The sequence below is a fragment of the Chiroxiphia lanceolata genome, chromosome 4 (assembly GCF_009829145.1).
Source record: "Chiroxiphia lanceolata isolate bChiLan1 chromosome 4, bChiLan1.pri, whole genome shotgun sequence".
In the NCBI taxonomy this organism is placed as follows: Eukaryota; Metazoa; Chordata; class Aves; order Passeriformes; family Pipridae; genus Chiroxiphia; species Chiroxiphia lanceolata.
Genome location: NC_045640.1, coordinates 51,266,651 through 51,294,611, shown reverse-complemented (window position 1 = coordinate 51,294,611; position 27,961 = coordinate 51,266,651). Strand labels below are relative to the sequence as shown.

Genomic DNA, 27,961 nt, shown 5'->3' with positions numbered 1-27,961 from the left:
ATTCTTTAGTTGAACTTCCACTGAAGAATTCTGAACAATTTTGAACCTTTTGGAAATGGCCTCACAGCATCTGTTCTTTGTTACACCTATCACTTAGGCTAGAAGCTCAAACACCTGAAGCTGTTCCAACATACTCAAGGAATCAACTACAGCTGACTAGATCACGTAACTCTAGATAGTAGAGTGTGTCTCTTGTTATGTGCTGCTGTTCCTATAATCAGATCTAAGCAGTTTTCACTTGGCTTAAACTACTTGTGAGATTATTTTTTTTTAAGTTTCAAGAAATCTGAAAGATTTCTTGAATTCCACCTGTGTAACATTATTGTCTAAAGGAAATGCATGTTCAATCAATGTTCAATCAATGTTCTAAATTTAGCAACAAGTTACATGTTCAGAGACATTAAACTTGGCTCAACATTACTTGAAATGGCTTCATTAGAATTGCATGAAGCAGAAAAACAGTCATCTAAAACTGTTTTCTACCTGTATCTTAGTCACCTTCAAATTTACACAGATGACATGCTATAGTTGAAGACAAAACAACATGGTAATATGTGAATCTGTTCACCTATGTACAGGTGAAATCAGTGGTTTCTTAAAAACTACAGATTGTGATGCAGAAATTAGCACACCAGTAGATTCTCTATATGTATCACATAGGAGATGTTTCCACTGCTATCATTAGTGTTACTGAATGTAATTAATGCATGTTCAAGACATCTTTAAACCACATAGTTCAAGTTTTTCTAGCTCTTTTTATTCAGGCCGACACAAAGCTTCAGGCAGGCTACAAAGTTAATGGAGCAGCAGGGCAATACTTCAGCATAGAGAAGATCACAATGTGTTCCATACTACTGTTAGAATGGGGCTGATATTTAATTTAGCTGGTCGGTTATAGTTGAGACTAAATTTTTAGTTTGATGCCTTAAATCCTTATGCAATCAAGAACTCATCAAAATGTCAAAAACAGTAACCCTAAAGTACTGACCAAATTTTTGTGTTTATTTTTCCTGAAATCATAAATGATAATTATGTATCGCATATTTTCCAGGCTTCCCCCATAGACCATTTTACTTTTCTGCATATCCTGTCTTCAAGAGGTCAGAAGAACTCTAGAACTTACACTTTGTCCATCTTGTTGCTCTTTATATGCTCCTGGCTCCTTCTTTAGTGTATTATCAGCGGGGTAGGTGGGCATGGGGAAGGCATTGTGGTATTGGATCTTTCCCCACCTCTAGTAAAATTTTCAGAAGTGCATCTTAGGTCATGAATCACATCATGCAAACAAAGGAAACTTTATGACAGTGATCTATTTACAACTATATACTATCTATGACAATATTGCCAACACAGAATATCTTCCCAAGTATGTGGTAAATAATGCCTAACATTAGAGTCCAGTAATTTGCCTAAGGAAACAACAATACAAAGTATGTAAGAGCCCTATGAAATTACATTACACGCTGAATTTGCACAACTGTTGAAAAGAAGGCCAAGAGGTGGAAATTTAAGTTGAATAGTATTGCAGATGACACTTAACATGAAAAGAATATGAAAGTCTTTCCCTCAAATAATTTTCAAAACTTTTGGGGAGTAACTATTTGCAGTCTTATTTGTCACAAAAACCAACATGTTTGCTCATCCTTCTTCCTCACTGGATGTATCTGTAAAGTCTAGGAAATCACTGTGATTCCTAGAATTGGAATAGATGTATTTTACATGTACTGGCCAAACCAAATAATAATAGCAAAGATATACAGACAACCTGCCCATACAGAAATCAAAAAGCTTTCTTATGTACTAAATATCCAATTAGCAGAAAAGACAGTTTGGTTTTTGACTAAAGCACTACACAGAAAATCAGACTGCTCCATCTCTAGTCTGCTCTGTGATCTAAAAGTAGGTTATTTCAATGACTTGTTTGCCTCAGTTTTTCCTCTTTAGGGAGTTAGTAAAATTCAAGTCTCCTTTGCAAATGTTTGGATTTAAAGGTGAAAAGTACCATGCAGGTATCTTATTAAAATAATCTGATGAACTAGAAATGGTCAAATTATTTTAAAAGTCAGTGAACATTCGTAGTTACTAGTAATAAATTATTGTCATACACAAGAGTAGCATTTACAAACAGCTTATATCCAAGGAATCAATAAGGAAGGAATAAAGGAAAGACATGGAGTGGGAGGATTCTTCTTCACAGAAACTTAGAGGGCACAAAGTGACTAATAAATGCTTTTTCCATACAGCAAATGTCATGATTACATTTTAACATTTATAACATATTTTAAAGTAAGTATCATTTACAACTTCTGTGCAGAAGAATAGACACCTAGTTATTTTCTCTAATGTAATTACAGATGAGATTCAAGTAAAATATTAAAATAAATCCTTTATCTAGTAGAAAATATATTTTAATAGAGAATTAAAAATAAAATATTTGTCCCTTCCTACAACCAGGAAATACATCAAAAAATAGTATCTTCTTTGAAGCTGTAAAACTTGCTTAAAAATCAATGAGAGAATAACAGCATTTCCTTCAAAGCAAAGTGGTGATTGAAATGGACTATATTTTTTTACGAATTTCCTTGTGCACATCCTGTAACACTAGAGATGATGAATTGTTTATTTCAGAAGAACTCATACATATAAGCATGATTTTAGAAAGGTCACATGCAACAGATTGTGATAAGAATTTGTATATTTTATTATCACTTACTTCCACTCAACTGCACATGAGGAAATTATTCAAATTACAAAAAAGCCTACTGGAATGTTGATTTTAGCAAGATTTTTTTTCTAAATTCGACTTTGTGAAACTAAAATACCGATTTTTTTAAAGAGAATATTTGTGAAACTTAATTACAAAAGTTTATTATTTTCATAAACACAAAATGCTTGTACATTTTAAAATACTCAATGTTTCTAAAATATTATGGAGTTGATAGAAGTTATAAATTTAACACAGGTTCCCTTTAATTAAAAAAAGTGGTTCTCAAATAAATCAACAATTCCCTAGTGCACTTATAAAGAGAGAAGATCAAAGCAGGAATGGTATCTTTCCTTCCAGAGTTAATTAGTAGTAATTAAAAATCTTAGCTTCATTAGTACCTACTCTGAAAATAATTTGATTTTTTTTTTGGATGGGGAAAGGGGATGTTACACAGACAAATTCTGCATGAAAGTCATGAAATTGAAACTGCTTGCCTTCATCACAGTAAAAAAGGATATGAAACTCTATTATTTTCTTTTAAATACACATCTTCCTTGTACACCTCAGCTTCATTTGCTCCTGAGTTGCATGTATTGCATAATTCTACTGGCCAAGTACCATCCTTTCTCTGTGACAGTTCAGATACGTCTGATAATTTTAAGTAGAAATAAAAATACTAGCATTTTTTTTTTGGCATTGTATGGAAGTTGACAGCTCCTGCTATTTGGATGACTGTAAGTCCTAAGAAGAACTTCCTGTATTTGGGGCAAGAGGGATAGGATGGGACTTGTCACTAATGAATGTCCCTTTATGGATTTCAAGTGTCTTCCATTTGCAATTTACTTCATGTCTTCAGTAATGATTCCATTTTCACTTGCATATCACAGCTCAATATTTCCTGCATACAAGGTGCTCATCAGTATAGCAGTAAACCCCGTTAGCAACCAGCATTCTGAATAAGGAAGAATGTAAGATCCATCTTTCTTCCTGTCACTTTCTCCCGCAGCATATCATTCATCTCTGGGAACCTGAAAAAAAAGGATATTTTTAGGGAAGTATTGCCATCTCGTGGTAGGCGTGCTTTATTAAGGCATTAAGAACTGAACAATATGCTACTTCGGACTGTGTGTTAGAACTAACAGAGCATGAAGGCAGACACGGGAACAAGTCACCCTAATTACCCTGAAAAACTACTCCACCAAGAATGGTGAAATTAAATGGTGCCTTGTTCCTCTCTATTGAGGTTTCACCTGGTTGTCTCTCATGCAAATTTTCCCTTTGTGATTCCAGCAGTCTCCTAGGTTCCATTGTTGGTTCATATGTTGCTAGGAGCAGCTTGCCCTTGTATTACTAAATGTTGCGTTACTTCACTAGTATAAACAGAGAAATCCTTCTTCAGGAAGTGGAAGATCAGGATTTCTTTTGCTTTATGTAAAGGTAAAAGAAGTGAAGACGGAAACATATATAATGCCTCAGAAATAAGAAACCTTTTATGTGTAGAAAGTCTGGTGGGTTTGTGAGGTCAAGCAAGGAAGAAAGAAGACTGGTGTGAAAGCGGTGCTAACACATGCAATATTACACTACAGAGCAATGAAGGGAGTCTTCATTCCGTAACATGCATCTTAATGGTAACATAATAGCAGAGGATGACTGCTGTGCTGCTGACTGCAGAAACAAATGTACTTCCTCTGAGGTGATGGCAGAAGGGCACAGGCAAGTTCCCTCCATGGGATGCTTCAGGGTATGTGTTTGCTGCCGATAAATCAACTACAGTAGATTTCGAATAACGTACCCAAATAACTTTCTCTTCTCCTGTTCTGCTGGGAGTAGTCTAACCAGAATGCAATGAAGACAGTTAATTTCAGTCTTAGCTTGGAAACCTCCAGGCTAGGTGACTCAGAAATTTTATCTTTCTTTGATCTCACAACACAAAAACAGCCATTTAAGGTAACGCAATTCTTGAAAAACAGGTTAAGGTTAGCGGGAAGTGACCAAACCTTCCCAGAAATCGTTCCAGAGCTCTGTAATACTCTTGCACAAGAGGCAATGGCAACAAACCAGATTAGCTTCATGCCATACAACAAGGTTCATCTGTGCACACACCTCAGTGTACACATTCTCACCTGCCCACAGCCCCACCTCACAGTGATCCTATTGGCAGAGGTGGGATATGCCAATGCTGGAAGGAAAAGGCACAGCAAAAAGAGAATGAGGAAGGAATGACATTCCAGTTAATCCTACCTGCTTCTGGACAAGCAAACCAGAAGTGTGTGAAAATCATAACAGAAAGCAGAAAGCCAGACCTCTGTACAGAGCGCTTGAATACCCTATTTCAGACTTTTCAGGGGGAAGAAAAATTCAGATAGCTAACTGATACAATCCAAAAACCTATAAAAGAGAGAGAGAGACTGGGGAGAAGAGGGGGACAGGGAGAGAGGACAGAGAGGAACAGACAGAATAGAACAACAGATAAAAATAAAAGAATGTTACCTACTTTGATGGATTAATAACAAATTTGAGCCACTCTAATCTATGCCATGAATTTTACACATCATAGTTCAGTACATTACTGTTCATTATATGAGTGAAATGAAGTGAAAAGCATTAGCAATCAAGTACTGCAAACTTATAAAATAAACTACTTACATTGGTTTCTTTAATTCTAGGGTATTACTTAAAATTCTATGCTATTTCCTAAACTATAATAACATTTAATGGAATGGTCACTATAACTACGTGACAGCTCTTGAACACACATAGAAACAAACTGGGGACTTAAATCTTTTCAATTCAGGCCTCACTCTTCCAATTCTACACTCAAATGGATTCTCATGTGGTAGGGTATAAACACCTTTGCACCTGCTGCATCTGTTCTTACAACACTGAATTAAACATAATAAAACTTAAAACTCTTGAAAGACCTCTCTCATTTTGAGACAAAACATCATTATAAGAGGAAATTATGGAATATTGCTAACTGCCTGTGAATCCAGATTTTATTTCCCAATGTCTAAATCCTATTTGGATCTTAGCACAATTTCTTTCACTTATATCTTCTAGCATACTTCGAAAAATAAATTATGGACAGACTCTTTTGCATAGAGCTCAGTGAGTTTTTCAGTCTGAACCTTGAAACTGGGCTGTCACTGTTTAATTTAAACCAGAACAGAATTTAAATCAGGTTTTTCAGCTAAACAACCTGAAAATTATCACAGTGATTACAAAACACCTTTCATTTAACTAAAAACTTAATACTTAACTTCATTTTGTTTACCTTTCTTTTTCTGCTTTTCTTTCACAATATGGTTAAATAGAAAAATGAACCTTTAAAGATAAGCTGAAATACTCTGACACTTCAAAATGCTGAAAGAACGCATTTATACACTTTTTACTCTTTGATGAAAACTGTTCATGAAAAGCTTGTCCCTGTCTAAAACTCCTTTTAGCAATAATGTGATAAGCCATATTTGTGAAGTGAAGAGTTCATGTTTCATGAAACAAACATAACTATTTGTGCACCCCCACTAAGGGTATAATTGCTGATTTAACATCTAATAATAGTAATAATAATTAGATGATACTGACATGAGAGCAAGAAAGTACTAAATTCTACTGGAAAGTCTTAGTGAAATCTTTGTTTTCTTGTAGATAAAAAAATAACTGAAAATGAAATTATAACTCACCATATCTGCCAGAGAGATGTACAGAAACATTCCACCAGCTACAGCAAAGATGATATTAGGAGCAAAGTTGTTGCCTACTACTATACCGAAAGCCAATCCAATGTAACAAGAACATGCAGACAGAAAATTGAAAACACAGAGCCTGCCGAGTACTCATTCCCGCATTAAGCAAGATGACAAAATCCCCTAAAAGAATAAAAAAAAGAGGAAAACCATTTCAGAAATGATATTGTGGTTATTTTCTGATTTCAAAGGAACTCTGAAGAAAATGCATGATTTGTATAACTCCCTGCTGGTTTTCTTCATTCAAGTACATGATGAGGATTTCCCTTCAATACTAAGGAAACTGATATATTCTAAATAAATAGGTGATGCAAGATTGAGCTAAGAGCATGGGAACACACACCTACTTACAATGATTTTTGTTTTTAAAATTAATTAATACAACAGTATATGCAATATCTATGAACAGGATAATTAACACCTTTCCAATATACAGTCCCAGCTTTCACCCACCTGCACTAGGAACTTCCTGTGCCCGATGTGTATTTTGATGCTTGGAACTCTTGATGAATATTTTTTTGATTAATTTCTCTGAACTTTCAGTCTATGCACGACCTCCTACAACAGTGATTTCCACAGTAAAACACATGAAGTTCCTTACCTAACTCATGAGGAAACTCTTCACACAGGATGGCTATGAGGTACTAAGCCCTTGAAGCAGAGACAGAGTGAAAGAAGCACCAATAGCCAAACCATCTATGAAATATGTACGGCATCACTCAGTGTTACCATCCAAGCAATGGTCCCAATCTTTGACAGTGGACGCCCATTAAGACACTTGCATAAGCTGCTTTGGGTGGCTTCTTCCTGGGAAAAAATAATACAATAAAGCAATTACATGAACCACTGAATAAAGAAGCCAACAAATCATGCTCCTGTCTTTAAATGACTACCAAGTATAAATTAAGCACTGCTGCATACAGAGATCAAATTGCTTGGTCCAAGAAGCAAAAGGCACAGGCAGCAGCATCAAATGTTTTCCTTTTCAACAAGTTAACATGCAGAGGGCTCAATCACCCTCCTGACTACAAAGCTTCATCTGAATACCCTTCATCTGAGAGAGCAGTTCAGGCCATAGTGGTCTGAATGTCTCTCTGGAGTCCCTGTCAGGTAAAGAGTGTCTCAAGGCTCCTCACAGCCTCCTCAGCCACCACTATTAAGCATGTACAGTCAGAAGGATCTGATCACATTGACTGATGGCATCTGTATTTAAAACACAACTGCCAGTACATCATGATCTCACAGACACACCTGCTGCATAACAGCCAGGTACACATGAGTATAGACACATCCAGATATTCCATAAACTTTATTTCTAATTTTGGGCAACGATAGTCAAATCCAGCTATTCAAATTAGTTTCTACAAAGTGAATGTTTAATAAAAACAGTAATGGATAATTCTGACTGTGCAAGTTAAAGGCTCAGAGTATGAAATCAACAGGCTAATATAAAACTGCAATGCACATACACTCCAGGGATCTCACTAATTCCTCCCAAAGCGGAAGTAATTTATACATGCATTGCCACAAAATAATGAAAAACTTGAAGCAGATAAAGGAACTGCCATTCTAGCTGTGAGTACAAACTAACCCCCCTAAAAACTTCTGGTGATCCATTCTGTTAAATTTCTGTACACACATAGTATATTTACAGGATATTGCAAGCATTGTAGTATTTCCCCTACTAAAAAAAAATATTTGTTTATAAGGCATTAATGAGTACTCACTTACTGGAATACATAAGCAGTAATACATACATCTGTGTGCCTATAGAAATACTTATCACAGAATCACAGAACAGATCGGTTTGGAAGGACCACAGTGGTCGTCTGGTCCAACCTTCCTGCTCAAGCAGGGTCATCAAACAGGATTGTGTCCAGACAGTTCTTGAATATCTCCAGTGAGGGAGACTCCACACCCTCGCTGGGCACTCTATTCCAGTGCATGGTCACCCACACAGTAAAGAAGTTCTTCCTCATATTCAAATGAAACTTCTTGTGGATCGATTTCTTCCCATTGCCTCTTCTCTATTGCTGGGCACCACTGAGAAGAGCCTGGTTCCTTCCTCTTGACACCCTCCCTTCAGATGCTTGCATATATTGATGAGGTCCCCTCAGTTGTCTCTTCTCGAGGCTGAACAGACCCCCAGCTCCCTCAGCCTTTCCTCGTGAGATGCTCCACTCCCCTATCATCATTGTCACCCTCCACTGAACTTGCTCCAGAAGCTCCATGTCTCTCTTGTCATGAGGAGCCCAGAACTGGACACAGCACTCCAGATGCGGCCTCACTGGGACTGAATAGCAGGTCAGAATCACCTCCATCAACCTGCTGGCAATGCTCTTCCTAATGCAGTCCAGGATACCATTGGCCTTCTTGGCTACAAGGTGACAATGCTGGCTCATGGACAGCTTGTTGTCCACCAGGACCCCCAGGTCCTTCTCAGTAGAGCTGCTTTCCAGCAGGTCAACCTCAAGCTGTGCTGGTGCAGGGGGTTATTCTGCCAAGTGCAGGACCCTGCAATTTTCTTGTTGAAGGTTCTTCTCTGCCCATCTCTCCAGTGTGTTGAGGTTCTTCTGAAGGGCTGCACAGCACTCTGAGGTATCAGCCACTCCTCCCAGCTTTGTATCGTCAGCAAACTTGTGAGGAGACATCTTCTCCTTCATCCAAGTCACTGATGAATAGGTTAAACAATACTGGGCCTAATATTGAAACCTGGGGGACATCAGTAGTGACAGCCCTCCAACTAGACCCTGTGCCACTGATATACGACCCACTGGGATCTGCCATTCAGCCAATTCTCAATCCACCTCACTGCGTGCTTATCCAGCCCACACTTCCTGAGTTTGCCTATGAGGATGTTGTGAGAGACAGCGTCAAAAAGGTTGCTAAAGTTAAGGCAGACAATATCCACTGCTTCTCCCCTCATCATCACTGCTCTCCCCATATCAGGTTCTTGTAGTAGAGTGGTGCAGAGGAACGCCTCTTCTCCTTTATGAGAAGGCCACAGAGTAATCCAAGAAATTTTCTTTGTTATTAAAAACAACATTGCAAATTGTTTTAGTTTTGCATAGGCAAATACTACCAGGCAACTGAATTTGAACTACAAGGAAATACAATGATTAATAAATTCTTACAAATCTCTAATGACAGAGCAATAAGGACCATCTCATGATTGCTCACCAGACTCTTATCTGGTTACATTCTTGTATTAGGAACTGTCTTGGGACAGGACAAAAGTTCAGATCGGGAATTTCCAAGTCAGATGCTTATTGCACTGTCTGGAACTTCTAGATAATAAAGCCTTGCTTGAGTAGTGCCAAAACTACCACAAAGCACATTTACAGCTCCTATTCAGTCCCTAGGAAGTTCTGAAATTATACTTTCATGATGCAAAAATGAACAATGATATTAAAAAATTGGGAGTTTCCCTGATGACTCAAACACATAGTTTTAGACTTGTACTACATGCTTGCCTTTAGTTTTTGAAAGTTTTCCTCTCAACATTTCATCCAACACAAGCAATGCCAATCACGTTTTTTAGGTGATTAATTTGTACCTGTACTGTTTCTGATTGAGATAGGACCACTTATGAGTGAGTAATAGACCAATTCCATCAATTCATCCAGCTCTCTGAGCTGAAAATCTGCTCTCTTATATTATTTTCTGTTCCCTGGTGACCATCCTTCAAGCTGCCTATGAACTGGTGGAGGCACTGTTTTGTAGACCATCCTAATTTCTGCCAAAACCACATCTTTCTTGCACGGTTTCTAGTTTCACTGAGGAAAGGGAGTTTGAGACAATGCACAGATTTTAATTTGAACAATTAACTCATTTTTTCTAATAAAAAAGAACATTGTTCACATACACACAAACAACAGCAAGTGTTTTTCAGATAAAGCAGCAATATTAATCTCAGGAAAATTGTATTTTGAAAAGACCTGTTATCAACTTCTATTATACATGAGAAAGAGTGTGATGGTTTTGCTCTATAAAAACTTTCCAATTATCAAAAAATTCTCACATCAAATGCCAAGCACTTCTATAAAATAAATGGTTTTATGAAAAAAAAAATTTCTTAGGATGAAACTTCCTGAAAGAGCAATGAAACAGTAAGCAAATAATACAGGTGAGCGGAAATGTTACTTGTACATACTTGTTTATGTTTGTTCCTGCCAAAGCACAGTTGGTTTTATGGGGAGACCTGTGTGCATATGGCTTTCTGAGGGCTGTAATGGCACAACTGGCTTAGCCACAGAACTAGGTAAAGGAACCCATTTTCTGGCACAGCTGAGAATTCCAATGACAGCCTAAAGCAGTGTGTAGGTACGACAAATACAAAAATCTGAAGGGCTTTTAGTGAAATAAATAATTTACAAATATACATGCTGAACCTTCTATGCATCTAATAAAAAAATGAACATGAGTAAGAAGATACTATTAAGAATTTGCTGTTGAGTCTATCAAGAATGGAACTGATTCTAGAAAAGTGCTGAGGTTTGGGTTCTTTTATCTATGTACTTTTTTTTTTAAGTAATTGGAATTAATTTAGAATACTAGATTTAATTCTAAAAATTACTTTCTTAATAAAAATCTTTCAAAATGCAGAAATAACTGTAGTTTAAAAACAAGGAAACAGTTTCTGAAAGGCTTCTGCAATACATATATGGCTATCTGCCATTTACTGTGTAGTCTGAAATATCATAATTCTTGCATGTAATCTATTGTGGATAATGTCTTGACAACTTCTCTAAATCATATAAAGTACAATGCAATTGCTTGTCTGGATTTATATTCTGAACTTTACTAGATCCCGTGTCCAACAGAAGAAGATGAATGAGTAATACCTATTCTTTCATGTTAAGATAAGGCAGACTACTGACAAAATACCCTACAAATACATAGGATTTCAAGGCAAAAATGAACAGTGTCTGTCTCTGCTGGACTATTCCCACTTTTTCATGGTAGTTTAGCAGACATCACAGAAGATATGCCAGCTAAGGAACTCTGTAATACTCAGCTGGACTATTAATAATTTTTATTAATTATTAATGCAGTTCTGTATTATTCGTATCTCTACAGTTTATGGAAAACCAAAGATGTCCTTGGTATTTTTCCTCTTCTAGACACAGAGGGTTTTTGAAAGTAATGATCTCTTCTCTGTTCCCAAATTAAAAAATTATACAGAGCCTCTCTTATTTTATCCCATGATATCCCAGATTACTATTGCTATTTCTAATGCATCTCTGATTCCCTCAGGCAGGAACCAGATATGTCCTTTCATATTCTCTAGAAATGCCCACAGGACCAAGAAGGAATCCTGACACTGACTCTGGGGAATAAATAAAGGCCACTGTAAAGTTTTGTTATACAACTCTAAGACTCTGCACTCAAGATACAGATATTTTAGCAATTGTCTCTGAAAAAACTTTTCTTCAAAGTTACTGTTGTCAAGCCATATTTCAATGCATAGTAGATACAAACTTTGGGTAGAGCACAAAGGAGGTTTCCAAGGTTGCAATTACTGCTTCAAGTGAAAACAGAACGTAAGTGACTGATTAAACATTTACTCTGGCAGTCAATCTGTTCTGGCATTAAAGGAGACAATATAGCTGGATCCCCACAGCTGAAAACAGTTACCACACCTCGGCACAGTCTGGCTTCAAATTCCCTCCTTAAAGACGTCATGATGATTTCTGATGATGCCGTGTTTGGCCTATTTAATAAGGAGTAGATTACAAGAACACATTAAAATTCTCTTAGGTATGTGTTGGTTTGTGCCAAAGGGTTTCTTCTTTATTTCTTTCTTAAATACTATACGCCTGTAAAGTTGAATGCAGACTTACCCTCATGTCATTACCAAACTGCCCCAAAACACCTCAGCCACACCAGCCCTCTCCTGCCCCCTAATGACTCCGGAGACTACCTGGCCCCTTTGAACCTCACTGGAGGAGGACAAGAGTAATGATGGCTTTTTTGTTGCTACCTACAATATCATAGAATCGTTAGACTGGACTTCTAAGATTGAGTCCAAACCACTAACCTAACACTAACAAGTCCACCACTAATTCATGTCCCTAAGCACCATATCCATGCCTCTTTTAAATACCTCTAGAGATGGTGGCTCAGCCACTTCCATAGGAAAGCCTGTTTCAATGCCTGACAATCCTTTCTGTTAAGAAATTTCTCCTAATATCCTATCTAAACCTCTCCTGGCACAACTTGAGGCCATTTCCCCTTGTCCTGTCACTTGTCACTGGGGACAAGAAATTCACTTACACCTTGCTACAATCTCCTTTCAGGTAGTTGTAAAGAGCGAGAAGGTCCCCTGAGCCTCTTTTACTCCAGGCTAAGCCACCCCAGCTCCCTCAGCCATTCCTCATAGGACTTGTGCTCCAAGATCGTGCACCAACTCTGTTGCCTTTCTCTGGGCATTCTCCAGCACCTTAATGTCTTTCTTGTAGTGAGGGACCCAAAACTGAACACAGGATTAGAGGGGCAGCCTCACCAGTGGTGAGTACAGGGGAACAACAATTTCCCTAGTCCTGCTGGCTACAGGCATTGACCTTCTTGGACACCTGGGCTCACATTCAGCAGTGGGTTATCTGACACCAAAATTTCCTTGCAGCCAGCCTTGTTTCCAGAGTGAATTTTACCCTGTTACTTTCAAGATGATTTAATACAACATATTCTCTTCCTGGATTTGCAGAAATGGACAGAAAGAAAGATTGAAGGGCATGAATTTTCATAAGAACAATAAGTAGAAGAGAAGACCTGTGTGAAATTTTAAGTTCTTAAGACTGCATGTAAAAGGAGATGTGTATTCCCACAAAGGATCTTGGGGTGACTTACAATATTTCATGGTCACAAGTATCTCATCTAAACTAGTTGCTGGAAATAAATCCTATGTAGTTGCATTTTAATATTCTAATATGTGGTATGATTTTGTTATGTTTAGGTTATGCATAAGCAGATGGCTAGCCAAAGGTAACACTGGAATAGGTCCAGATGTAACTTCTAGTACAGGACAGAAAAACAATACCCATACACTAGAGCTGACTGTCTCTGTAGAGAGTAGAGTGTTCTTCTGTTTGTTTTATAAATCTACAAAATATAGCTTAGAGACACTCTACTAATTCCCTCTTGGTGCCCATATGGTTTTAGGTATATTTTCTCCTAGTTTTTGAAACATCCAGTATCCACCACCACACTTCATGACATTTCTACAGTAAGAGCAAGTATAAATTTGTTGCTTTAAACTGTGTCCATCAAATGCCCTGTGAGCCTGCAGGGTCAATGCAGAACTCTCATATTTTCTCCTGGCTGTTAGGGCATGCCTCTGGCTTGCCTCTCCTGCTTGCTCCTCTCTGCTCCCCACAACAAACTTACTGGCTAAAGAACATGAGTGGCAAACCAGAAATCTCTACTACGAAAAAAGTTTGCCTTGGACATTCCAGATTTTTTTTAATGTGTTTTTAATTTTTTATAGGTAAGAAACAGTACTGCTCCTCCCTGCACAGGGGAAAAGACTAAAGAGGTACAAAACTTTCTCTTCCTACTTCCATTTTCTTCTCAGATAGAAGGAAGTTGTATTTGCAGTATGAAAATAAACACAAAGAAATACGGAGAAAAAATCTGAAAGATAGTAACACTTAAACCAGGAGGAATGGCTTCTGTCTCAACATATGACATCCATAATTCTCATAGTATCCAAACATACTGAATTATGACAAGCAGTGCTCACAATATACTGCATGAAAGTTACTGTATTACTTTTTTGTATTAAGTTACTGTATTATTCAAAGGAATCAGGTTCTCACACTTAACAGCTTTACATAATCAGGAACACCATAGAGATCACACAACACTAAAATACACTATCACTCTTAAAGCAAACAACAAACAAAATCAATATTAACCAAATTATCTGAATAAATACATCTCTCTGTCCTATGCATTCAAATACTGATATAAAAAAACCTTTTTTGTTGGCTACAATTGAATGCATCATTCAGCTTTTGTAAGCTTGCCCAAAAACCCCATTATTTTTTTCATAGAGCTCAAGCAAATTATAAGCTCTAAGTTTACAAAAATTTACAAAAGTAATAAAAATTCATATTAACTCTCCCCTCAGATCTGCTTATATAATTAGCAGGAATACAATAAAAAATAGACACAGTTTTCATACCTGTGCCGAGACCACACTGATGCTGTCAAAACCAAGATTTCCATTGCTCTCTATGACGGCTGAATTGCGTAACACGCCCCCCCATTGCTGGATGACAGTGGTTTGGGTGGGTTAGTCTTATCCTGGAGAACGATTCTCTTCACCATTTTCGAAGTAATTATGGCCAGTCTAGGTGACAAATAAATAAGTAGGAGCTAATTAAAACAAAGCAAAATAGCAAACATAAGAAAATAGTGACAAAAAGGGAAAGGTGGGTGCATCATACTCTTGCTGCCTTGTTTCCAACACCAAGTGATTGTTGAAATGAGCAGCAGTAAACATTTCAATTTTTCAATGAACTCCAAATGTATCTAAGTTCCTAACTTATCTCTTACTTTTAGCTAATCAGAATACATGTGGGATTTTTAACTTTTACACCTTTATGTAGAACCTCCCAAGCCAAATTCCTAACCACAAGTGACCAACATTTGCTGATTATTCATGGTTGTTTGTCAAATAGATCTTATTAGCCTTTGTAAATTGTGTACAAAAATAAACAGTAACAAATTTGGGGGTTCTATTTTTAGCTATTACCAATAAGGGGCAGTTGATCATCATAATTTTCAGTACCAGCAATACTTTGGGAGGGGGAACCTTAAGAGAGATAAGAGTAGGACAGTTTTCTTTCACAGGTAATGAGCAGAGAGGACCAAATTTTGAGGTGCCCTTCTCTGAGACAAAATCAGTCCCACTGACGTGAGTACACAACAAACAAATACTCTGACATATGGGTAGAAAGCAGAGTGCTGGGCAGTAAGAGATAACTGCAGTGTTCACTAAAGCAGGTCTGTGTACTAGAGCATGGGGAAACACAGAGCTGAAGTCACTGAAGGAAAGATTCATGTTGAATCAGCATGGTTACACTTTGCAGGTGACTACCAAGGTATAAATGTCACATGGATTTCTCCTGCCCGAAGGGGAGACTCCATGGGCAGACTCCATTCTCTCCAGCTCTTAGGTATTTCCATCCTTTTCTGATGTGTTTAGCTATCAGGGCAACGACTTGGCTATTGAGAGCAACTGAAACATCTTCCAGTGAGAGCAGATCACACTCACATCTGGATTCTCTTCCCAGTGCTGCTTGTAACTCCTTCAAAAAAGTGAGGTTGCTTCCCCTATTCATATGGATTTTAAATAGTTATATCAGAACACACAGTAGGGCTGAATTCCTCAGATAAAATAGAAAAAAACCACACATTTTATTTAACTAGCAAGTATCTCATAAAATATGACAGGTACTTAAGGCAAGGCTTGTTCAGTTAGTGACAGGTTTCATTACCTGGTGATAGATCTTTAATATCACTTTAAGAATCCTTTCCACAAAAAAGAGAATATAGAATCCACCGAACACAGCAACTGCCTTCTCAACATAGTTATCTACTTTCGGGTCAAACCCAAACGCCTAACAGTGAAGAAAAAAGCAATGCAAATTAGTCTGTAATCTTAATACATTTCCAGAAAAACAAAAAAATGCCACACCTCACAGATATCCCTTTATTATAAAAACTGTCTCTATACCCACCACCAGTTTCCATGACCTGAAATTGTGAAAAGATCCTGATCCTTTAAATTTTTTAAACTTGGATTAAATGTTAACAGTGTAGGCCAATAAAGTTCACTACAGTTTTATCCAATGCATTTCTCTTTCTGTCTAAAGGCAGAATAGCCCATGAACATTGTTCCCCAATGAACAATAAGACAGAGATCTTGATGGCTCTGACTCATCCCAGAAAGGGATCATAGCTAATGGCACTGAAACCCACACAAACTCTTTGGAGACTACAACCCACACACAGAACCCCACAGCAGCATGCTTCTAAATTAATATACTTTAGAAACTAGTATGCAAACTAAATAATGATTCCCCTTGCTTACCTCTGGAATGAGCTGGAAAATTGCATTAGAAAAGAGAGTACCAATGGCCCAAGCCCACAAAGTAAGTTAAAACCTTGGGGAAATACGACTTCTTTAAGAGAGGAGTTAAAATCAATCCCAGAAGCGATGCCAAGTTAATGATAGTCACAGCCAGGAACCCAAATCCCCAAACTGTGGATAAACAGGAGAAATATAAAATATTTTAGTATAACACCCACTTCAGTCTGCTTGTGATTTCTCTAATTGCTAAATTGTAAACATGGAATTAGTAAAAGTAGTGGTTCCTTGATTGAAATTAAAATTCACAAATATGTAATTCTGAAGTTAAGACACACAGCTGCAGAAAGGAAATATCTGAAAACACTGTCTGGACTACCATATTAAAAATGGAAACTGTGCTAGTATAAGTATATATATATGGGCTAGCCTATATGCTGCTAATATAAATCAGGTCTCTGTACAGCCAATAAGGAGTAAAAATTAAGGCTTAGGCTAATAACTGAAGTAGCTATAGCATAGAGAAGATAAGACAAAACTTGTCACTAGTCCCAGAGTCAATTGCCATTTAATGCCAAATAAATTGCAATTTACTTCTAAGGAACTCCAAGACTAGAAGGCTGCTGTCTTGGCTGTACTAGATACAAAATCCTTCCTGATAATGGATGACTCCTTCAAATCACCCTGAAGTGGTATCTCAGTTCCTAACACTCCTCCCTCCTTCTCTTATTCAAGAAGTTCTGCTGGCTGAAAATGCTGCCAATCACCACTTATCAAGCAGGTAGATGACAGACAGCTCATAGTTGAGACAATTATAATAGAGGAATGAAAGTGCATTAAAAAAGAGGTTCTAGGTTCAAAAAGAAGGACATGCAATTTAGGTACACAATGGGGAAAACTTTTTCTAAGAAGCAGTATATGCACCAGGGTTCACCATAACTTTGTTTCCTTCACCATAAGCATAGTCTCAAATTTTTCATTTTCGGACACGAGGACTTGCACAAATCCATACCATAATAATTCTGGAGTCTGAATTATAGGTTGGAGAGGTGTGGTGTGGTTGCTGTTGTTGCTCATAAGCATCACAAAGTCGTGCCTCTATGCGTGATTACTGTTTTTCCCAGTGACATTTCAAGTCACTGTGAGTACAGAGAAAAGCTTTAAAAGTTGCTCTGAAGAGGTCTACAACGGTGCCTCAAGTGATGCCACAGAACCACAAAGTTATCCACACAGACAGAGGGTTTGTCTGTAAAATTAACCACAAATAATAATCAGAGCCAACACCACGCTGCCTAGATGAGAACAATTTGGTATAATCCAGAACGCTGCATCAGTATAAGCTTGTGTGCATGTAAAGAAGTTGCATGGCAGAAACTAACAGATCAGATCTGCAGCCTTATTTTTCTGGAACACAGCTGGAAAGCACAACAAACTAGATTACTCACCTGCTACCAGGATGGCTCTATTTTGTTTGTAGAGTGTCACAATTTTTATATATAATGACATTTATATTATGTCAAGAACAGAAACATTAGAAACATTTAAAGTATTCAAAGAAGGTGTATCACTGCCAATTAGAACATTAATTTGCCAGTTTTGAGGGAGATACACAGAAAACAGGAAAAAACCACAACTAGATATGCGTAGATTCACTAAGCTACACAGGAGTTTAATTTCCATTAAAATAAATGACAATTAAGCTTGCAAATATCTTTTTGAAATCAAATTTATAATAAACAAATGGGTCTGCAATGTCATCAGGAGTCACAAACCACTGTTTACAGTTTGGGATTACTACAGAAGCATGAGTCTCTTTCAGTTCAGCGTATGGACATCTACACATATTCTATGCAAAAATGTACATTTTAAACTGAGTTAACAAAATAAAAAAGTGACAAAATTCCAAGATAACCAATGTTGCCAAAGTTCCTGCATTGCAGATTGTATTTCACAATGCAGTATGCACTGCTGTCTTAAAAATTATTTTATTCACTAGGGCTCCATCCATACTAAGTTTTTCATGAGTCCACTCATCTCAGAAATCTGAGATACCAGAGCAGGGCACTCTGAACACATACTCTCTCTTCCCCTGAGACTGGTGCTACAGTCAGCTTCAGCCAACTACTACTATTCTTTCTGTCTCTAGAACTGCAGACCCAATAAAGAGACAGCCAAGATACCCAAAGACTCAAGAAATCTAAAAACCAGAATTGCAGGAGTGCAAGTAAGATGGCTTCCTTAGAACACCATTGCTCAGCATTGCTCTTTATAAAAACAAGCAGGCTCAGGCTCTTCCTTAGCCTTGGCCTAGGATGAAGAGGAAAAAAGTGCATGACTACCTTACTAAAGAAGTCAAGAAAAGAGCACAGAAAATGTTCACCTTGGACAGAAGGAATGCCACTGGGAACTTCCAGCATTTCATACAGCTCTCCCTATTATCTTTCAGAGAAGCAAGTTAGGGAAGGACTTGAGTGTGCCCCTAAGGTCAGCTAGGTTAGATATGAGTTATACAAATCCCAAGGAAAAACATGTGATATATGTTGCCTTCCAACTTCTACTCTGCTTTGACAGCACTTATTTTTTATTTCAAGTAAAGCTCATTGTACTGGTTTCTTCTGTGCATCTTGTCCATTAGTATTTCAGTAGACAGTATATTGTTAAGTGAATGGGAGTCCCTGGGGAGAAAATTCACATGAGCACAGATATAAACATGCACAGAAGATTTTGCTTCATGGGCAGTAACTGAAATCACCTGATGCCAATGCTGTCGCAATACAGATTCACTTTGTGATGGGGTGGGGGTGTGAATAAATCAACAGCTGCATTTGGCACTGGGCCTTCCTGTGAATTTCTGTTCAAAATAGGTACCACTGTGTGTCACAGCCTCATACCCTTGTGGTTTAAAATACTTTACATGGACCTTGCAGATTTCTTGCACTGCAGCCAAGGGAGGGGCAGGGAGAAGGCTGCCTTGCTTATCTGGCTACTGGACATTGCTTCTGAGCCTGAAGGATAAAAGAAAAACAAGGAGGATGGTCTAGATAGCTTAGGAGGTTAACTGTAGGTCAAGGATTCCATGTACAACCTACTTAAACAGTTCCCCCCAACAAAAGAAAAAAAAGAGAAAGATAGATCCTACTCTCTGATGCAGATATTATGGACTTCTTGGCCATGTGTCTTCATATGATACAAGCAATCTAGAACAGCCGTAGTAATTGGTGATATGATTTCAGTGATTACTCAAGTAGAATTCTAATCTTTCACTGACACAGCTAAGCTTTAGGAATTACCTCTAATTCTTAATAAATATGATCACCTATATTAATCAGAATGTTATTGATGCTAGTATTTCAAAAGTTATGAAAAGCACTTTTCTATCTCTTCTTATAAATGCTGACATTAGGCACCAACTCATCCAAAATCCTAACTTTTAAGTTTAATTCAGATTACTCCCTTGGAGTAGTAAATTTATTTGTGATACTGAGTCAAATCAATGGGTCATTCTATATTTGATCCTTATCAGTGAAACAAGTTACTTCATTAACCAGCTAAATCTTCCCTGTCCTTTGTTTTTTACTGCACCTTACAGTTCTGTGCACGATAAATATGGAAATAAAGTAAGAAAAATAGGTGGAAGAAAGACTAAGGCTACCTAGCCATGTGATGATACTCCACATGGAGGGGTCATCACAGAAGATGACATGAAAGCAGGAATCAGAATTTGGAAGGAATATTTTCCTCACAGAAACAATCGCTGGCTCCCCTGATGTCATGACTCCCACTGCAAACATCTCCACTCAAATGTAGCCCCCTAAGTAAACCTTGTATTGCCCTGATACATGCAAATCCCAGTTAGGTGATTTCCCACTGCAAATCAGCTGCACAGACTTCCCTTCTGTACTCCCATCTCCTCTCCTATTAACCAGCTGTTAGTGAGACTCCTTGTGTTTGTTTAGATGGTCTGCTAACCCAAACCAGCATATTGTGTTTCCACTTTACAACCATATCCTCTTAAACAAGACACTCCTGTTATGTATAGATAAATGGTTACTATTCCCCTAAGAAAACCCCACTCCAGTCACAGTATCAATATTAATTAATATGAACTAACCTTGTAAAGAATGTGGTTTAGACGTATCCTCAAAGTTTTCCTGATGATCACATGGGTGAAAAATTAGCTGTTGCAAAACAGCGGGACATATTGTAGAGAAGTTGGAATTTGATATGTGACTGTTGTTTGGTATCCCATGCAAAGAAAAAATTTCTTCACCAGTCAAGCACTGAAACAAAAAGGAATTTTGCCATCTTAATACATTAATGCAAACCCAAAAATTCATACACCGAGAAATCCAAGAATTACATGAAAATACTGTAGTGCATTTTCAAGGAAGTCTATGCAGTGTTTGTATGCTGTGCATGAAAGCACTGTGATTGCTTAATGTGAGGCAGAAATGATTCAAAGTATTTTAAGTGAGATAAACCAGAAATCAGTACGACATATTTTAGAGAGACATTCGCAAATCTTATGCCCTATGAACCAGGAGAGTTAAACCCTAAAATATATTTGGAAAAATAGCTTCAAAGTAAATAAATAGTATGTAATTACAAAATAATTACATTTAAGAGTAGAATAAATACATTCAAAACCTCAGTGACAGAGTAGGTCAGAAAATGACTGGTAATTCAGTGACAGTTTATTCATACAAGTGACCACTTCTGTGTTACAACAACACTTCTTATTTATTTCCCCAATTAAGTGCTTAAAAATGGTCTAAAGCTTAGCAGCACTCAACATTTTTCATTCATTTTACAGCAATAACTCTTAAGAGCAAACATTGTTTTGTAGAGCTTTCCTGCACTCCAACGAGATACACTCCTACTTTGGATCTTCACTTTACCTTCATCTTGGGATATAACAGTGTCTAACGGGTCAACAATAAACATACTTGGCAGTGCTAAGGACAGGGCAGTGCTAAGGCAGGCCAGGACAGGGCTGGTTCCTGTGCTTGTCACTTTCAACCAAAAAGATAAAATACAGACCAAAAATATTGTAAAACATACATCTACAGAAAAATTGAGTGGTTTTATATGAAATGTTCCAAACTGTTGAAGTCTTTCACCTAACACTTTCTGTTAATTCATGTTCTTTATTTCCTACAATAATAAGGAAAAGTGTTCTGTCTTTGAATGTCAACAAAGTGATTTGGCTTATTGCTGCACAACAAACACACACCAAGGTTAAGTCTTGGGACCAAAAAAAGTCAAATATTTTCCTTCTATAGGAGACATCAATTCCAGCATAACTCTCCCTGTAACAAATCTCAGTTGCAAAAGCAGAGCACTTGAAGTCTTAGCAAAATAAAAACAAGTGTTCCCTCCCTGCTCTTTTCAGTTTTGCTACCCTTCAGATTCCATAGCACTTCTCCAATAATTCAGCATTATTATTTATGAAACGATTTCCTTCTAGAGACAAGCTTAAGCAACTGCAAGTCATTTACTTCAACTTCCATTAATAAATAATTTTGTAATACTGTCCAGAAACTGAAAGCATGTGCACATCACTTGAAAGTGACTCCTTTTGATTAAGCTTGGAGGAAAAGAACATGCAGGCCAATTCAAGCAACTTCAGCTAAATTACATCCAGGATACTTCTATCCTTCCTCTTGAATGACCTAGCCTAGCAAAGCACTCAAATACATGCTTGACCTTAAATATAAGTGTAAACATTGTTAAGGCCATGAGACCCTGAAGACTCAAATATAGAGAAGCGAAGTACATATAATTTCATCTTTTAACATCAATGCTAATGTCAAAGAAGTAACACATATACAATAAATACAGCTTGGTAACAGAAGGCTTTTTTGCTTTTTAAAACATGTTGTTCCATTTAATCTCAGTGGAAGTAATGGATAAAGAAATCATCACTGAAGATACAGTATTTTACAGACCAATACAAAAAACTCTGGAGCTTTCTAAACTGGTTATGTGCCATATCATTTTCCTGTTAACGCTGCATTATGGAATAATTCAAAAAACAAAGGGAGAACACTTGTGGTCTACAGGAATAATTCCTGTATGGTGCTTATTACTGGCTCATAGAGCCATTCCTGGAACCTACGGTGAAAGCCCTTAAAAACAAGCCACTAAGAGCTAAGAATTTATAACTATCTCAAAGAGAAATTACCTTTAACTGTCTCCTTCCTAGAAATACAGAATGAATTATTAGTATTTTAAAACACATTAGTATTAACATTAGTTCACAAAATCCAAACAATGTTGTAGGTAAGAAAACATATGGAGAGAAAATAAATCAGACACAGCATGAATTAGTAAACTTGAGACTTGTAACTTGACTACATACAAACACGTAAGTGAGAAATACCATTGGACAAGAGCTCTTTCATGTGAAATTGAGAAACAGCATTTTATTTAATTACTATTATTATTTTGATCAGGGACAAACCTAGAGGATAATGATTCTTATAAATCATTCATTGTTATAAGTCACCTCATACTCTCAGTAAACTCCTACATACATCCAAGAGCTAAAAAGCAAGCTTGCATGAGTTCCCTAGCACAATTAAAGGATTAATTAAAAGACTGAATCTATTAGAATTCTTAAACTGGAGCAATGCATGTTTGCACACTGCAAAACTCTGCATTTATCTTTGGAGGATAAATAAATACGTTAACACAGCCACACTGCTGTAAAAACATGCACTATTTATTTTGTAAGACTGACAGATGATCTCAGCAGAAAGAAAATTTAGCCTCATAGAACAGGGGACTGAAAATGATGTCCTGACTCACCAAGTCTACTGTTATGTCTATCCCCTGCTATTCAGGAAGACTTATTACAGTGATTAGGTGAGGGGACTGGTTGTAATATTACTGTCACCCACCCAGTGTTTAGTAAACAATTGCAAAAAAAGATATAACAAGATTGTGCTGAACTTTCAAGAAAATGCTTTTAAAAACACTTTCAGCAAAATTGGGGAGTACTTAAATCAGTAGAATTTACACAATTACAAAATATTCAGACTTAGAAAAAATTAAACCATCAACTAGGTTATTCAAAAACATGCTTACTTTTATCCTGCTAAGGCTCTCCCAAAAATGATTGACCAATATGGGATTCCTCTAACTGGAAAAATTAAAAAATATGACAGTAACAACTATCTTGTAAAGGCATTGGTCCCTGTGTTCTGCCGTGTTCTTATCGTTGCTCTGCCTGTTTTATCTGTAGCATTCCACATATGAAGTACTTAAACACCCAACAGCATCCTGGACTGCAGTTTCTAGATGTTGCTAGATTAAATACCAGCCCAGCCCTGGGCTGAGCAATGGGTTCCACAGTAGCAATAGCAAAGAAAGAATGCAGTGAATGCCTATCTGACCAGCTTTTTTTTTTTTTTAACTTAGTCTGACCCAGGATAAGGCAAAATAGAGACATACAACTGTGTCTTCCTCAACTTACTTGTAATAAATTAAATCATCTAATGCTGACGTGGTGACAGCTTTTTGTCACACAGCTAAGAACTGGATGCTACGAGACATTCATTCCTTCAATAAGCAACACTCCATGAGAAGGAGTCAAACCAGATGAAGCTGCTCGAATGCACTTGTGTACTTTAGGGATTTCACACACCCCCCATGTTCAAGGCAGCTGGTCATGCTGGGACCTGAAAACTGTCCTTGAGTGCTGACATTTGCTGAACATATTGTAGAAATAAGACACTTAGAGGGTAGAACAACTAAGCCTATTTAGCCTCACTGATCAGGCAACATCAAATCATGGTGTTGGATCAAGAGCCTAAGTCACACTCTCTCCATTCTTTCAAAAAACATGAGTTTTAACTAGTGGAACACTACAAAAAAAAAAAAAAAGTCAAAGCAGATACTAGCCTGGTTCTAGTTTATCTGAAATACTAAAGTTACTCGATTTTGACTCATCCTGAGATGAAAATTAATTATAACTTATCATGAATAGTAATAAAAAATTAATTTCATTTTGTCCAAATGTTTTGTTTTAAAATTAAGATGCATCACATTAAAACACAGTATTCACCTATAACATCTGGACTGGCATAAATATAGATTTAGGAAAGTCAAAGAAGGAAACAGGAGCATGATTTTAGCACCTACTGAGTACATCAAAGCACAAAATAAAGGTGACGTTAACAAGCTTTCTTTCCAATGACCATTTGCCTTCCATGCATTTTTGACCAAAAATTCTGAGCATGTCATTTAATCCTTTGGCATACATATATGGCTACCATACTACAGTGAATCCAATGACAGAAGATTAAGTATGCTTTCATGCTTTTACATCTTGCTAATAATGTAAAATACAGAGCACATAACCAAGCCATCATCTATTAGACTGCAATTGCTAATTTTACACCTGTAAGTAGGTCTCAAATGTGTGGGAATTCCACAGGAAAATGTGAAATAGCAGCAGTGACCAGTATTTGAGTTTGCTCAGTTACTACTTATTTCTCTGAGAAGAAGCCTGAGCTTACCTATTAAGAAAAGGTGATAACAGAAAAATTGAAGAGCAAAGAAAATATAAACACACAATAAAAAGAATTACAAAAGTTCACGATGAAAGAAGAGACCAAAAGCATAAGAAATTTGAGACAGTTAAATGCAAAATTCCAAGAGTACTCAAAAAGTGTGCCTTTTTAGCTCCTACACTAAAAAAAATCAACATCTTCACAAGTTACCATAAATGCCTACATCAGTATATGCTCAAACACCATCATCAACAAATTAAATCATTTTTCTTTTCTCCTTATCTTTTCAAGTCAACCTAGTATCAAAGAAAAACAGAAAACAAGCATCCATCTTCTTCTGGCTTACACATCCAGACTTGCAATCTGAAAAATGAAAAATCTGAAAAAGAAAATGGATCAGCTTCTTGTGGATCTTCTCATGAGATTAATATGCTTACCAAAATTATTATGAATGAAACATTAAAACTTAAAACTAGTACTGGGATAAAACTTACAGAGACTGCTCCTTCCTGCCAGGTGCTATTATCACCTGTCCCTTACAGATCAGCTCTGCACTAAAAATTCTTTCAGGTTTTGCTGAAGGACTCTCAAGAGCAGGGGTGTGTTATCTTGATTCAAAGAAAGGTCTAGAAGTCATCCCATTAGCTCTGGACATGGAAGTTGTGAACTTAAAGTCTAAGATAAATCTTGTGTGTTCCTACAGCAGATATTTATGCAGCCTGAATGGATTCAGTCTACTTGAGAAAGACCTGAATCATTCTCCAGAGGTATTCACTTTCCTCTGTAGAGAATCAGTAGAGCTTAGGTCTCTGATACCTTCCAACACCCAACTTTAGAGTAGGTCACTTCATGGCTTCTCAAAATTATCAACTTGTAAGCATAAAGACTCATGGTGTTTAAAAACAATCACATAGGATTTACTTGGTATGAGTATGCATTTGCATGCACCACTTGCCCAAAGTCATGGACATACCTAACATCCATGAGGGATCAAAGGTCAGGAGGAAAAAAGCACTTGCTTTAGTGGTACAAGCTGATGGAGCAGCTGTAAGGTCAATTTTAAGAAAGAATACAAGTAACTCAGCAAAAAAAGTATACACATTTCAGTATGGTACCTACGTATTATTCAACATGGACACAAATAGAAGAGGCCTGTAAAAAAAATTTGTTTCTGTTAAACTTCATATCACTTATTAGGAATATGCATCTTTAGTAATAAGAAAGAGCATTATTTTTTTTCCTCTATACCTTGTGCCAAAGCCTGCGTACAAGAGCTACGTGCTTTTGCAGAGGGAAAACCTGAAGGACTGAAGAATCTGCCTATTTCTATGCCCTTTTAAAGAAAGCTCCTTTTCATAGCCATATGGAACACTGAAAACTTGTATTTAGCATGTGTGGCTGGGAATGTTTATGCTTTTAACACACTGTGTTGGAACAGTGTTCAATTTGTGAGATTTGAAAGCAGTGAGTCCTGCAAATATTGCTATGCTTGTACTCAATACTACATTGATTTCAGTGGCGTTAATTCCCGTTGAAACCTTTCTAAGACAAAGGGAGGTTATCTCCAAGATTCGTCTCCTTCACAGAACAAGAAAAGGAGCTACTACTCCAAATGTTAAAAACAATTCTCAAGGTCCTAGAGTCATTCCTCATATGAAGTGGAATCAAACCAGACCAAACAGTCATTCCTACTTTCCTTTCATTTTTGTGACTTTGTGTCCCTGATTTCTGAGCACATGGAAATCTCCACTAGTCTCAAAATTCTCCTTCAGGGAAACAAACTTAGTCTAGGACACTAAGATATATGAAATTAAACACACTTTAAAAGTAGCCATGAGATCTGAGTTTTGAATGGAGACACTAAACAGAGAAAAATATTTTCATGAAAAGTAATATTCTAATGATAGTAAATTAAACATCGGTTTAAAGAAGCTTTTGGTAGGTAAATCGATGTGTGTACACTTTGTACTCAACTTAGATGGAAGATGTGAAAATTTCTTTAGAAGTTTCTTTACACAACTAGACCTGTCTGTATAATTGAGTTTGTGCTGTCTCGTGACAATTGTATTTTGAACAAGTCCTGAAGATTTGCTTATTCAACTGTCGGAGGGAAAAACTAGCTGATTCTCATATATTTTTGCTGTTGTCCAGATGCTATTTAAACAGGAAAAGTGCTACTTTAAGAGCTGAACAACGAGGAGGGAGAACTTATGCCGGGAAGCAGCAGCTCACTGATGGACGGCAGCTTCTCCCCTGCCGCAAGCTGCTCTCTCCGGCGGACCGGTACCTCTGCCCGAATCCTGGACCCAGCGCCTCGTAAGACATTTCCTCCCTCCCTCCCTCTTTCCCACGAGGGAACACGAGGAAACACGACGGCAAGTGAGATTTAAGACACTATGGAGCTGCCGAGCCGGCTCGGCTCCCTCGTTCCTGGACGTGCCTTCCCAGCCGGGCCCTCGCCGCCGCCGCCGCGGAGCGAACGCGGCTCCCGGCGCAGCCCCCGCGGTACCTGGTTGTGGTGCAGGTGGTGGAGCGGCAGCGCGGAGCCCAGGGCGGGCGCGGCGCCCAGCTGGTGCAGCAGCGCCGAGAGCTGCGCGGCCGACAGGCTGTGGTTGGCCCCGAATACCCTCAGCACGTCGTCGGCGAAGCTCGTCGGGGCCGCCGCGCGTGGGAGCAGCATCTCCATCCCGGCGGGACGCGGCGAGTGTCGCGGATGGCGCAGCCCCGCCGCGCCTCCCCCGCCTCTGGGGCTCTGCGGGGCGGGAGCGGCGCCCGCCCGGCCCCTCCCCGGGGGCCGCGGTGGGGACGCGGGGCGGGCGGCACCGCGGCGGAGCCCCCGCGGCTCCGGACGGGGCAGGCGCCGCTCCCCCGCGGCGGGAGCCCCCGGAGGGGGCCG

At 38.0% G+C, this 27,961-nt stretch overlaps 1 protein-coding gene across 1 annotated transcript; it reads right to left on the bottom strand.

Annotated features, from left to right (window-relative positions):
• Positions 1–2,677: 2,677 nt before the first annotated feature.
• SLC39A8 (solute carrier family 39 member 8) lies at positions 2,678–27,797 on the bottom strand. Its single transcript, XM_032686603.1, is given in 14 exon segments — positions 2,678–3,734; positions 6,391–6,525; positions 6,527–6,576; positions 7,055–7,093; positions 7,096–7,158; positions 7,161–7,260; positions 14,639–14,706; positions 14,709–14,761; positions 14,763–14,806; positions 15,957–16,079; positions 16,553–16,600; positions 16,602–16,723; positions 20,661–20,829; positions 27,575–27,797. Coding segments are annotated over 14 exon segments (1,281 nt in total). The 5' UTR covers positions 27,752–27,797; the 3' UTR covers positions 2,678–3,644.
• Between the last annotated feature and the right edge of the window lie 164 nt (positions 27,798–27,961).